This window comes from Perca fluviatilis, chromosome 17 (genome assembly GCF_010015445.1).
Source record: "Perca fluviatilis chromosome 17, GENO_Pfluv_1.0, whole genome shotgun sequence".
NCBI classification, from domain to species: domain Eukaryota; kingdom Metazoa; phylum Chordata; class Actinopteri; order Perciformes; family Percidae; genus Perca; species Perca fluviatilis.
Window position 1 is genome coordinate 30,183,977 of NC_053128.1, and position 15,534 is coordinate 30,199,510.

At 40.0% G+C, this 15,534-nt stretch overlaps 1 protein-coding gene across 2 annotated transcripts in view; it reads left to right on the forward strand.

Annotated features, from left to right (window-relative positions):
• Positions 1 to 6,293: 6,293 nt before the first annotated feature.
• Positions 6,294 to 15,534, forward strand: part of ogdhb (oxoglutarate dehydrogenase b) — a 38,348-nt gene continuing 29,107 nt past the window's right edge. The window contains exons 1-4 of one of the 2 annotated variants that reach the window (XM_039779693.1): positions 6,294 to 6,494; positions 8,370 to 8,808; positions 11,330 to 11,518; positions 14,284 to 14,377. In XM_039779693.1, coding sequence (XP_039635627.1) covers positions 8,575 to 8,808; positions 11,330 to 11,518; positions 14,284 to 14,377 — 517 coding nt within the window. In that variant the 5' untranslated portion in view covers positions 6,294 to 6,494; positions 8,370 to 8,574. Of the gene's footprint in view, positions 6,495 to 8,369; positions 8,809 to 11,329; positions 11,519 to 14,283; positions 14,378 to 15,534 lie in introns of those variants that run through there. The other variant, XM_039779692.1, reaches the window with a different exon arrangement.

Genomic DNA, 15,534 nt, shown 5'->3' on the forward strand with positions numbered 1-15,534 from the left:
CTGTGCCGTTCTTTGTTCTTTTCTCAAAGAAAAGCTGAACTCCAAGTCTTCCAGAAGACCGCTGTTCACCAGCAGCAGCAGCCATAAGCCCCGCCCACCGACTCTATACACGATGTGATTGGCCTGACCAGAGTTTGGTTTTTCCCGCTCGCAAGCCAACGGAGAGTGCCTAGACCCCCCCTGGCTGCAAATTACATTTGCTGCCGCTAGGGTGCGTCTAGATTTCTAGGCTAATCAAAGTATTCTCGTAAATGTAGAATCTGCCATTCAGAATCATTCAGAATACATACGAGCGAGTCGCTTGAATGACGGCAGCCATGTAGCGCCTCCATCTTTAAAATACATTAGCCAAAGAGGGACATACCTCCATCTTTAAAATACATTAGCCAAAGAGGGACATACCTCCATCTTTAAAATACATTAGCCAAAGAGGGACATACCTCCATCTTTAAAATACATTAGCCAAAGAGGGACATACCTCCATCTTTATAATACATTATCCAAAGAGGGACATACCTCCATCTTTAAAATACATTAGCCAAAGAGGGACATACCTCCATCTTTATAATACATTAGACAAAGAGGGACATACCTCCATCTTTATAATACATTAGCCAAATAGGGACATACCTCCATCTTTATAATACATTAGCCAAAGAGGAACATACCTCCATCTTTATAATACATTAGTCAAAGAGGGACATACCTCCATCTTTAAAATACATTAGCCAAAGAGGGACATACCTCCATCTTTAAAATACATTAGCCAAAGAGGGACATACCTCCATCTTTATAATACATTAGCCAAAGAGGAACATACCTCCATCTTTAAAATACATTAGCCAAAGAGGGACATACCTCCATCTTTATAATACATTAGCCAAAGAGGGACATACCTCCATCTTTAAAGTACATTAGACAAAGAGGGACATACCTCCATCTTTATAATACATTATCCAAAGAGGGACATACCTCCATCTTTAAAATACATTATCCAAAGAGGGACATACCTCCATCTTTAAAATACATTAGCCAAAGAGGGACATACCTCCATCTTTAAAGTACATTAGACAAAGAGGGACATACCTCCATCTTTATAATACATTAGACAAAGAGGGACATACCTCCATCTTTATAATACATTAGCCAAATAGGGACATACCTCCATCTTTATAATACATTAGCCAAAGAGGAACATACCTCCATCTTTATAATACATTAGTCAAAGAGGGACATACCTCCATCTTTAAAATACATTAGCCAAAGAGGGACATACCTCCATCTTTAAAATACATTAGCCAAAGAGGGACATACCTCCATCTTTATAATACATTAGCCAAAGAGGAACATACCTCCATCTTTAAAATACATTAGCCAAAGAGGGACATACCTCCATCTTTATAATACATTAGCCAAAGAGGGACATACCTCCATCTTTATAATACATTAGCCAAATAGGGACATACCTCCATCTTTAAAATACATTAGCCAAAGAGGGACATACCTCCATCTTTAAAATACATTAGCCAAAGAGGGACATACCTCCATCTTTAAAATACATTAGACAAAGAGGGACATACCTCCATCTTTATAATAAATTAGCCAAAGAGGGACATACCTCCATCTTTATAATACATTAGCCAAAGAGGGACATACCTCCATCTTTATAATACATTAGCCAAAGAGGAACATACCTCCATCTTTAAAATACATTAGCCAAAGAGGGACATACCTCCATCTTTATGATACATTAGCCAAAGAGGGACATACCTCCATCTTTATAATACATTAGCCAAAGAGGGACATACCTCCATCTTTATAATACATTAGCCAAATAGGGACATACCTCCATCTTTATAATACATTAGCCAAAGAGGGACATACCTCCATCTTTATAATACATTAGCCAAAGAGGGACATACCTCCATCTTTAAAATACATTAGCCAAAGAGGGACATACCTCCATCTTTAAAATACATTAGCCAAAGAGGGACATACCTCCATCTTTATAATACATTAGCCAAAGAGGGACATACCTCCATCTTTAAAATACATTAGCCAAAGAGGGACATACCTCCATCTTTATAATACATTAGCCAAAGAGGGACATACCTCCATCTTTATAATACATTAGCCAAAGAGGGACATACCTCCATCTTTAAAATACATTAGCCAAAGAGGGACATACCTCCATCTTTATAATACATTAGCCAAAGAGGGACATACCTCCATCCTTAAAATACATTAGCCAAAGAGGGATATACCTCCATCTTTATAATACATTAGCCAAAGAGGGACATACCTCCATCTTTAAAATACATTAGCCAAAGAGGGACATACCTCCATCTTTAAAATACATTAGCCAAAGAGGGACGTACCTCCATCTTTAAAATACATTAGCCAAAGAGGGATGTACCTCCATCTTTATAATACATTAGCCAAAGAGGGACATACCTCCATCTTTAAAATACATTAGCCAAAGAGGGACATACCTCCATCTTTATAATACATTAGCCAAAGAGGGACATACCTCCATCTTTAAAATACATTAGCCAAAGAGGGACATACCTCCATCTTTAAAATACATTAGCCAAAGAGGGACATACCTCCATCTTTATAATACATTAGCCAAAGAGGGACATACCTCCATCTTTATAATACATTAGCCAAAGAGGGACATACCTCCATCTTTAAAATACATTAGCCAAAGAGAGACATACCTCCATCTTTAAAATACATTAGCCAAAGAGGGACATACCTCCATCTTTAAAATACATTAGCCAAAGAGGGACATACCTCCATCTTTAAAATACATTAGCCAAAGAGGGACATACCTCCATCTTTAAAATACATTAGCCAAAGAGGGATGTACCTCCGTCTTTCGCGCTTTTACACTCAGTGGCGCCGTGATGAACGCCAGGGGGAGATTACTCAGCGACTGCCGGCAGATTTGAAAGCCTGTTCCAGATGGAGGATCACGCCTATTCTCGAGGACAGGCAACGGAGTCGCCAAGGAAGTGAAAAAGAGAATTAAAACGACAACGCGACAGGCAAAGCAACAAGACCAAAGTTGACAATGGAGTGGAAGGAGCACTCACGGACAAAGTCGTACTTGTTGGAATAACACGGCCACCGTAGGAGTTAAAGGGCTACGCCACCGTGTGTTGAAATAGGTCTTATCCCGGTCCCCCCTAGCTGTATATAGGTGGGGTCTCCTCTAGCTGTAGATAGGTGGGGTCTCCTCTAGCTGTAGATAGGTGGGGTCTCCCCTAGCTGTAGATAGGTGGGGTCTCCTCTAGCTGTAGATAGGTGGGGTCTCCCCTAGCTGTAGATAGGTGGGGTCTCCTCTAGCTGTAGATAGGTGGGGTTTCCTCTAGCTGTAGATAGGTGGGGTCTCCCCTAGCTGTAGATAGGTGGGGTCTCCTCTAGCTGTAGATAGGTGGGGTCTCCTCTAGCTGTAGATAGGTGAGGTTTCCCTCTAGCTGTAGATAGGTGGGGTCTCCTCTAGCTGTAGATAGGTGGGGTCTCCTCTAGCTGTAGATAGGTGAGGTCTCCTCTAGCTGTAGATAGGTGGGGTCTCCTCTAGCTGTAGATAGGTGGGGTCTCCTCTAGCTGTAGATAGGTGGGCCAACACATTTTTTGTGCATGCATCGTTTTAGTCCAGCGCAACACCGGCAGCGCCGCCGCTAGTTAGCTTAGCATAGTGAATGGAATCCTATGTTGCCGGTTAGCATGTTGTGAGTAAAAGTGAGTCAACAAAAGACAAAAAAACAACCTAATTACTTGCACTGAGACAAAAAATGTGTTGACCCACCTATCTACAGCCAGGGGAGACCGTGATAAGAACTATTTCAACAAACGGTGGCATATTCCTTTAAAACGCACTCGGAATGGGAGGGGCTAGAAAGTAATATACAGCTGGTTGTCATATACAATTTCACTGCTAGATGGGAGAAATTCTTACACAATGTAGCTTTAATACCTAATATCACAAAATAAAATCTAATGATGTCACATAGAGTCAGATATCAGTCACAGGAGACATTTTACTACACAGAATGCACTTTAACTGCTGATACTTTAAGTCCATTTTGCTGATATTACATCTGTACTTTTACTTCTTTAGACTTGGTGATGTTAACGTTGTCAGGATGGGAAGTTCATTAACTTGCTCTGCACGTGTCAGGACAAAGGTTGACGTTTACTGCTGTGTTCTGGGAAGTGCCGTGAATGAAGTACATCTGGCGCTGAACCAGAACGTATAAAGGTAGATGCTGTCAAAGTACAACCGGTAACAAATCATGTTTTAACCCTCGTGTTGTCTTCCCGTTGACCCGTGCAACTGTGTGTTTTTCTGGGTCGCAATTTCAACATTTTGTTGTTCTTTTTCCACACTTTTCTCTACGTTTTTGTCGATTGTATTCAAATTTTTTGGTCACATTCTTTCCAATTTTTTTGTCACCGTTTAGCTGGTTTTTTTAAATTATAAATTTTGACCATTTTTTTTTACAATTCTTTTGTCGCTTTTTCCAATGTATTTTTTTTCTCCATTTTTTTCCAAATTTGTATCACTTTTTTTAACAAGTTTTTGTCACTTTTGGCGATGTTTTTGATGTTTTTTTGTCACTTTTTCCGATTTGTTTGGTCATTTTTTTCAGCGTTAAAAAATTTTTTTTTTTCTGTCCAGCGTTTTTGTAGCTTTTTTCAACATTTATCACTTTTTTCAACGTTCTTTATTCATAGTTGTGATATAGAAAGTTTTTGTAAGCTGGTCAAATTTGACCCGAGGACAACAGGGGGGTTAAACACAGAGAGAGAGAGAGAGAGAGAGAGAGAGAGAGAGAGAGAGAGAGAGGGATCAGAATTAGGGGCGGAGCCAGACATTGTACACATTAGGGGTGTAAATCACACGTTATATCACAATACCATATTATATTGATTATTTGGACAACGATACAACATTAACTGATATCACAAAATTGGCCCCAAAACGATTTTGATTCAATTCAGGGCCCTGCGAACCGATACGAGACGATACATAAGCCCATTTAACACAATCAGTTACATTTATATTTATTTACAAAAAGCAAGCAACTAAAATATTATTTGACAATTTCATTACTAAGCTCTTCCAGACATTTAAATTTAAAAACAAACTACTCTTATTAATAAAAAAAAGAATAAATATAATGTGGGAATTTCAAAATAAAAGCGCATCTTAAAGATGATTTAAAGATTTATATTTCAACTTTGTATCGATAATAATAATAATTAGTATTATAGTAATAACTTTTAATTTATATAGCGTCTTTCATGTCACCCAAGGACACTTTACAGAATTATAGTAGCTAAGCTAAGGGAGGTGGTATAATAATATATATATTGGATCGTTGAGGATTGAATCGATGTATGGTTCCAGATCGATGGGATGTTACACCCCTAGTAAACATTCATGGCTCCCCCCAAACCCAGCGCAATCACGGAAGGCTTGTATCATGTGGACGCTCCGACGGTTTTGTTGTCATTACTTAGAATTCCTCATGGGGGCGACAGAAACTACGCACTGTAGCTTTAATAATTCAAATATAGGCTATCTGTTTAGAAGTGGTGGAAAGAGCAAAGAGTTAATTCACTCACAATTTTGAGGTACTTGTACTTTACTTGAGTATTTCCATTTAATGCTACTTTATACGTCTACTACATCAGTGATGGAGAGTAACTAAGTACATTTACTCATATACTGTAATTAAGTACAATTTTGAGGTACTTGTACTCCACCTAACTTTTCAGGTTAAGATTATATATACAAACAATGTATATAAAGGTTCGGTAGCCAAATTCCCCCCATTGGTACAGGTCCTATCCCCTGACCAATCAGCTATCCTAACCTTAACCACTCGAGGTCAAATGCCTAACCCCAACCATAGACAGTATACAAGAAGACCCCAACCAATCGAGCTGCTTGTAGGGCGGGTCTTGGCGTGGCCATAGTGGAATTTGGGACACTAAACTGCACGCATACCTAAAGGCTCTATTATAGACAAAATTTTTATACATACTTTTTTTTTTTATCGTTTTTATACTAAAATAAAATAAATAGAACACTTTTTACTTTATTAAATACAGTTTTAAAGTTGTGTTTTTAAATACTCAGTTTCACCAAAGAGTGAAAACTGAGTTTTTTTTGTGTGTTTGCTGACGCAACCGCAATGATTTTGTGCTGACGTCACCCACGGGCGTGACGCAGATCAGCACCAAAAAGCGATTAGACAGTTCCTGACTGAGCAGGCTACACACCCACACACACACAGCTCTCCCGCTGCTGCAGCACACACACACACACACACACACACACACACACACACACACACACACGCTGCATCGTGCTCGCGAGTCGCGCTATCAGCTCACGGGACAGGACAGGACAGTGCTGCTGAGTCTGCTCCTTGTTTACTACAGCTGTGGAAAGAGAGCCACGCGGGCGCCAGGAAAAGGTAACGAACTCGGAACAGTAAAAACGAAAGTTTGAGCGACGCGTTTAACTGAGGAGAGAAATGCTACTTTAACTTTAACTTTAAACAACTGACCGAATGCCGTGTGGAAAAGTGCTGCTTCCGGGGTTTTTATTAATTTAAAAAACAGTTTGTACACGCTCGAAACGAGGAACTGTTGGTGTTTGTGTGCGTGAACGTGTAGTGCTATTGTTGTGGGGACATCGAGCTCATCAGACCGGCACATTGTGGGGACAAAAACACAACTCCCCACAACGTTTTTCATTTCACGGTTTAGGGTCAAGACTCCTCAGCTAAAGTTAAGGGTTGGGGTTAGACATTTAGTAGTTAGACAATGAATGCAAATCGATGAAATGTCCCCTTAAAGTTAACGTAAAACAAAGTTGTGTCTGTGTGCATGGGGGGTTGGGTTTGGTGGAGAGAAGTCGGCTGCATCACAGATATACGGTATTCTGGGATAGCCGGAAAAAAAACATAGAAATGTGTGTATATACACACATGGGGTGTATATATATATATATATGGGGTATATATATATATATATATATATATATATATAAAATGATTTCAATCGAAAAGAAACACTCTGGATTGTTTGTATTTAAACCAATCAGAATCGTCTTGGGGGGGCGTTAGTTCCGTGGCGACGTGTACGTATGCAAAATAGCCTCGGGGAGGAACTTGTTCTGCACTGCATTACATTACGCATTAGCAGTGGGGAGGTTTTATTAGGCTACAGAGAGTGTATGAAAGCATGACCAAAATAGTCATACAATATGTTGTTATGAATGGAATTATTATAGTATTCTTAAGCAATTCTATTATGATTACATTCTTGTCTTTTCATAGTCATAGTTAATAATAAGCTATTGCACTGTTCAATCCCTGCAATGTTCACTTTTGCACTACCACAACTGCACACACTCTACCATAGCACCTTATCGTGGTCATTGCATCACGTGGTCAGTCCATACCAGACCTTTTGTAATCACTACACAAATTGTTAACTCTTTACATTTCTGTGAGTGATTTTTATGTATGCGAGATAAATGTGTGTTTGTTGTGTTATGGTTGTCTAAGCTACTGGATGCCTAACATTTCCCTCGGGATAAATAAACTATCTATCTATCTATCTATCTATCTATCTATCTATCTATCTATCTATCTATCTAGTAATAGCCTAATATTTTCACCTAGTAGCTGGGCACCTCCTGGAACTACCTCACTGACCCTTCGGGAACCACTGGTCTAGCTAGCCTATATTTAGGATGTACAGTACTTACTGTACTATTCAGAGTTTTATCACTGATCTAGACCTGAGATACGGTTACAGTACTGAGTTTCATTTTTCATCATTGAAGGATAAGGAGGGTGATATTCTACTTTTTTTTTTGTGTCAGCAAACCACATGAAAAGACCAAAACCAACAATTAATTGACTAGTAACTAAAAGAAGTAGCCGAACATTTAAGTCTGTGTAGCCTAAGCAGGCTTATTCTTCTGTGCAATAGAGCTCCATTGTTGGCCTGTATTTTATCCCTATATTTCAACTTCTGCACTATTTTTTTATGTCTTAGATTCTCATTCTTTACTTGCGTGGTTTTATTTTTAAACCCGTTTAACGAGGATTGTAATGAGCAATACGATTATCTTTGCCAACGACTGCTTCTCTGTATTTGTTTTGCATATGTCAACAATGACTATATTAATGATTGATTACCCCTGTGCCAAAGAGGACCTTGTAAGACTTTTCAACCACCACCAGAAAGAAGCGCTCCTTTTCTCTGTCTTTCGAAATGACTATTTTATTACAAGTTGCAACTATGAAGTGTTTCTGATGGACAATATTTACATTTAGGTTCAGCGGGATCCAGTGGATGATCGGCAGAAGAGACGTAGCAGGAGCTGTATAGTAGCGAGCGTCATCGGTTCAACCAAACCGGAGCAGTGAGAGGAGCAGCTGCTGAGGAGCGTCGAGGGTCTCCTTGTCCTGGACACTGCTGCTATATATCTTTTCCCCCAGCAAGGGACGGAAGGAGAGGAGCTGTGGCTGATCTGCAGCCATGCACCGCTTAAGGACTACAGTTGCAAGGCTTCGGCCTTTAACGGCTGCACAGACAGCCCAGAGCCTATCACAGCCCAGGCTGTTGGCGATCGAAGGGGGATTAAGGACGTTTAAGCCCGTGATGCGCCTGAACACTTCTGTGGCGGCTGAGCCCTTTCTTAATGGCACCAGCTCCAACTATGTGGAGGAGATGTACTATGCGTGGCTGGAGAATCCCAAGAATGTGCACAAGGTATTGAACACCTTCTGTCTTATCTTTTGACGTCTGGTTGGAAACTTGATTTTGCCTTTAGGGGGCGAGTTTACACACATCTGCAAAGCAGGTTCAGTGCCCTACAATTAGAGCTGCAAAGATAAATCAATTAGTTGTCAACTATTAAATTAATCGCCGACTTTTTTGATGATTTGGGTTTGAGTCATTTTTAATGAAAAAAGTAAAACAGATGATCTAATTCCAGCTTTGTTAAATGTGAATATGTTCTAGTTTCTTCACTCCTCTGTGACAGTAAACTGAATATCTTTTGAGTTGTGGACTAAACAACATTTGAGGACATCGTCTTGGGCTTTAAGAAGTAATTGACAGATTAATTGACAATGAAAATAATCGTTAGTTGCAGCCTCGTCTATATCCAGCAGCACCGCGGTGGAGGTCTGGCAAAGCGAGACTAGTTGCAGCATGTCCAGTTCTAAACCCTTTGCACTGAATGTTACTCATCTGTTTCCTATTGGGGCCTGAAAAGATAAAAAAATGCTCTTATTGGTTACATATATGTGTCCAAAATTCAGGAGGGTAAATGTAGAAATAGGAACCGGTACTCTGTGTGTTTGCTTATGCATGTTTGAATAGTAGAGCACCACAGCAACAAGCAGTAGAGCAAAACGGGAAGTAACAAACTGTGAATTAGGGGTGGAAAAAAACATAACCTGTGTTACTATGGCTGGGTATTGCCAATGATTTCCCGATTTGATTCCGATGCACAAAGTCCATCTCAATTACATTTTCGGTTCGATATCATTTAGGTTAAGGAAATTCCAGTTACAATACCAACTTTTTTTGCTTGGATATAAAAGAGATTCTCAGAGAACTGTAAATTGTACAAGCAAAAGGCAACCCTCAAATATCTTTTTATAATGCATCCAGGTTAATAATTAAATTAACCCTAAAACGTTTGTTTAAAGTACTTCAAACTTAACAGAACTAACTTGACAGTCATTGAAAAGGCACATTTTTAAAGATCGATTTTGGGATTTTACTTAATATCAGATCCCTCAAACAAAGATCGATTTTAATTGAAGAATAGCTTATTTTAATTGAGCCTCAGTTCACAGCCGTGGCCTGAAGCCTTTGAATCACTGACTCCATTCCAGCAATAAGTTCCTCCGAGTCAGAAATATTTCTTTAGACATGTCAAAGCAACACTGAATAGCTCTTTTGAATTCAACCTCACATAAAACCGGCATTTGCAAACAAACCTTCCAAATTACTAGAAAGGCACAGTTGGCAAGCTTATCTAGAACTTTAAACTTTGCTTTGGCAGGCCAGGTAGAACAACCTCAGATCATCAATCAATAAACTCATAAACACCATAAAGTGGATCAACCTGAAACCCTTGGACACAGACAGGCCTCCACATTGCAAAGCCGGTCATAAAAATATTCAATAAACAGTGTGTGAAAGATCGGGCTGGGTATTGTCACATGCAATCCCTGCAGTTATCATCAGTTGGTGATGAGTTAAGCTGACTGTGACTCTGTGAAAACAATGTTTCGTCACAATCTACCTGTAAGCTAGTATCCCACTACAGAGGCAGGTGTAAAGAAGCTTTATTTACCATGTATCTACGCTGATCTTTAAAGCCTCTCGCAGCAATAATCCAATTACTCTCCTCTCTCTGGTCAGAAACGTATCTAAGTTAAAGTTCAAATAGACTATGAGTGTGTTTTTAGCCATACAAGCGGCACGGCTCTAGAGATGGCAATGTCAGTCCTTCATCAGTCCACCACAAACTGAAATATCTCAACAACTATCAGATGGATGCATGGTAATGGTAGCATTTAGCTTCAAGTACTGCTGTGCCTTGTGCCTCACAGAGCTGCTAGCATGGCTGTAGACTGTAGGACACACTGAAAATGTATAAGACATAATATATATATTGTAGTTCTTAGGGGTGTCATGATTTAGATTTTAAATCAAAAATCTATCGAAATGAGCATTGATTCTGACTATTGAAATCAAAAGCAGGATCAGCGATTGTGCCGGTATCTTTTTCTCTCTCCATTGCCACCTACTTTCTCACGTCACAAAAAAAAAAAAAAAATAGACAGCATAGCTGGTAGCATGCAGCTAAAGACACAGGTTAACATTAGCTTAGCGGTAGCCTGCAGCTTGACTATTTTGGAATCTATTGGCCTCTGCCCGAGGTCGGAGATGACGGAGAAACAAAAGAACTGGGAAATCCTTCTGCTTCCCTGAAGTCACCGTTGTGGCAACATTTAGCTTTCCCCGCGAGTGAGTTATGTCAACAAAAAATGAAGGTAAAGCACATGGGCTCTGGCTCCATTGTGCATTCATGTGCACCTTGTTAAACTAATGGTGCATTCAATTACAGGGGTACAAAGCCCTGCACACAGCACCTGCGCTAAACACACCAGCGTAGCAAAAAGTACACTCTTGAATTTACATGTCATGGCATTGTTATGCATTTCACTCTCCGAGTAACTTGTTACATTCTCTCTCCTGTGTCTCCCTGCAGTCCTGGGATATTTTTTTCCGTAACGCTAACGCTGGGGCTCCGCCCGGTGCGGCCTACCAGAGCCCTCCACCCCTCATTGGGTCTTCTCAGGGACTGGCCAGTGCCCGGGGACTGGTGGGGGCTAAACCGAATGTGGAGAAACTGGTGGAGGATCATCTAGCAGTTCAATCACTCATACGAGCATACCAGGTAAAACTACAAACACACCTGAGATAATTACAGTGCTCAGCATATCTTCACACACCAATGCTAAAGTTGACTAAAAAAATTATCTTTTGGAAATTTATCTTAATGCGTTAATTTAAAAATATTTGGAAAAATACAACCTTTAAGGATACCAGGTTTCTTTGTGAATGAATAATGTATTGTAAATAAATAAATGTTCTTCCTTAAAATACAGGGGGCAAAAGTCAGTACACCCCTATGTTAAATTCCCATAGAGGCAGGCAGGTTTTTATTTTTAAAGGGCAGTTATTTCATGGATCCAGGATACTATGCATCCTGATGAAGTTCCCTTGGCCTTTGGAATTAAAATAGCCCCCCCACATCATCATCACATACCCTTCACCATACCCCCACATCATCACATACCCTTCACCATACCCCCACATCATCACATACCCTTCACCATACCCCCTAGATCATCACATACCCTTCACCATACCCCCACATCATCACATACCCTTCACCATACCCCCACATCATCACATACCCTTCACCATACCCCCACATCATCACATACCCTTCACCATACCCCCACATCATCACATACCCTTCACCATACCCCCACATCATCACATACCCTTCACCATACCCCCACATCATCACATACCCTTCACCATACCCCCACATCATCACACCCCCACATCATCACATACCCTTCACCATACCCCCGATCATCACATACCCTTCACCATACCCCCATCATCACATACCCTTCACCATACCCCCACATCATCACATACCCTTCACCATACCCCCACATCATCACACACCCTTCACCATACCCCCACATCATCACATACCCTTCACCATACCCCACATCATCACATACCCTTCACCATACCCCCATACATCACATACCCTTCACCATACCCCCACATCATCACATACCCTTCACCATACCCCACATCATCACATACTTCACCATACCCCCCACATCATCACATACCCTTCACCATACCTAGAGATTGGCATAGTTTTATATCTGGTTTGATTTGCATTGAGAGATGATTTTATGGAAAGTACCCCATGCCAATATGTAGGTATGGTGAAGGGTATGTGATGATGTGGGGGGTATGGTGAAGGGTATGTGATGATGTGGGGGGTATGGTGAAGGGTATGTGATGATGTGGGGGGGGGCTATTTTAATTCCAGAAAATTAATTATCAGAAAATAAAATTAATAAAAATCTGCTTATTACGTATTTTAAGGAAGAACATTTATTTATTTATTTATTTATTTATTTATTTACATTATTATGTAATTATACATTATTCATTCACAAAGAAAATTGGTCCTTAAAGGTTGGATATTTCCTTATTTTTTAAATTAATGATATTTTCTTTTTATTCCTCTTTTTAGTCAACTCTAACATGGGTGTATTTACTTATGCTGAGAAATGTATGTCATACAGAAAAGGCTTTTTTTTAATTATATCTTCAGCACTATTATCTGACAGTGACATGGACTTATGTTTCAGGATGTAATGATCTTAAATCATATCAGAGGGACTGTACTGTAAAGACACAGCGCTTATCTTCAGGCCTGCGGTATCAGCACAACGTACTGTATGCTACAGTGAAATGATAAGGAAGATCAAACAGCAAACTGACAATAGAGTGTCTTTGCAGTTTAGAGGCGGGGAAAGATGTATTTGTATGGATTTTACAAGCCATATCAATTAAATAATGGCTTGTTTATGACTTTTTATACACATTATTATAAGTTACAGACCTACAAGCTGGTGTTTTTAACCTGTTTTGCAAATATTCTATTAAATTCAGGTTAGGTGACATTAAAGTTTGATGACCTTTTTAATAATTTTATAATAAACAGTCTGATGATCACATTTTGTCTAAAGCAACACTCAGAGGGCCATAATGAAGTTCCAAAAACCTTTTATTGTGTTATTCACACTTTTGTTTACAGCCCTATTAGACAGTTTACTGATCAGTTACAGACATATTAAAGCTGTGTTAAGTACAGATGGCCAATCATGGATGTATAAATAACCTGGATACAGCGTTCAAGGCAGAGCCCCATTCATTTTTATGAGTGTTGCTCAGTTTAGAGATGATCGCCGCTGCTTCTGCACTATGGGTCCCATAGAGCAGGCACACTAGAGACTAGGGCTGGGCAATATGGAGAAAATCAAATGTCACGATATTTTTGACCAAATGCCTCGATACCGCAACGATATTGTAGTATTGACTATTGGTACTTTCACAAAATATTTACACAATGAGATTTCTGATCAATAATCATCAGTAATGTGGATATAATGACTAAGTGGGTAAAGGCAAATAATAGAACAGCTAGAACAGTCTGGTAAGTTCAGAAAATGACATCACTTTACTGTAATACAGCCTTTAAAACCAGGAAAAGACACTTATGTCATATTACGATATCCAAAATCTAAGTCGATATCTAGTCTCATATCACGATATCGATATAATATCGATATATTGCCCAGCTCTACTAGAGACCTCTGAATCCTGAGAGTGAAACAAGTCATTTTGTGGGTGTTGTGACTTTTTTTTAAACCTTTTTGACCTATATCCGTGTCTATGATTCTGCTAACGTGTGGATATACTGTCTGTTGGAAATCTTCTAGGAAGTGGTCAGCGGTTAACAAAGCACAGACAGACACTTATCTGTAGAAATGGTTAGTCAAAGACTGACCTGTTGAAACCTTCACACATAATCACTGAGCTGTGTTGTCCTGTGTTTAGGTGCGAGGGCATCACATAGCCAAGTTGGACCCCATGAACATCAGCTGTGTAGACTTTGACGATGCGCCGTGTGCCATTGGTTTCCAGAACGTTGGTGAGAAATATAAACCTGTTGACTAATGTTTTCCTCTTTGTTCTTGTCCTTCCTCTCATTTTGTTTTTGGATCTCTTTCATCCTGAAAGACTTCATCTCTTTGGTTTGTCCCACCTTTTCTCTTCCCTTTTTAATTTTACTCAAAACATTGTCCCGTCCCCCACCTTTCACTGAGTGTCTTTTTCTTTCTACTCTGCTGTTTTTACCCCTCCTGTTAATCTTCTTTGTCCATGTGACACAACCGTAAATTCTGGGCATCATGGCTGCCGACCTGAAGCCCCCACCTTTTTGATTTCATCACCTCCCACTAGGGCTGTCAACAAATGTTCTAAATTAGACTATATATTCGAATAGTAAAAAGAAACAGAGATTAAAATATGAAAATGTATAATCGGTTATTATAAGAGAGCAAAAAAAAACGGCACTACTGCTGCGATTTGCCTCGTGCGATCTTTGGTGGGCCTGGGCCCAATGCTGCTTCCGCTTCCTGTCTGGTTGAAGGTCAGAACTCGCAGCGAGTGGGTGTGTTGATCACGTTTTATCACGCGGCTGCCACTACCGGAAGTAAACAAACAACGAGGGCGAAGAAGAAGACGCCACAAAGACGCTATTAAATCTTTTAACTGCGGAGAGAACGAGAAATTATCGTCTGACGGATCCATGGAACAGCAGGAAGAGACTCAGCGCCCTATCTTTATTTCCTATCTATCTTTATTTCCATTTTTCCGGCCTTAATTTCCTGTCTTCATTGCGGCCTCACAGCAGGGGATAGCCGCGTCAAGCAGCACTGCACTGTTCTGTTCCTGCTTGGTACTTTTTTTGCTTCTAACTGAATCTCTGTGGTTGTGGAGTTGAGTAACTATTGTTACACAAAAGTGTGAAGAACACTGTTTTACACTTCCCGCTGCCTCAAGGTAGAAATACGCCAAGAATGCACCTGAACACACCTCCCTGTAAGAACAGCACGCCCATGGGCGCAGGTGCATTTGCCTGTTAGCTTGAGTTCAGTGGAACGTACAGCTCTGCAGAGTTATGTCATTGCAACTTCATGATATTTCATAAAAGTCTGAAGTAGCGACGACAATAATAATGTATATAACGGAAACACTGCAGCTTCACAATGAACGCTGAGACTGAGATTTAAATGTTGAATGCTT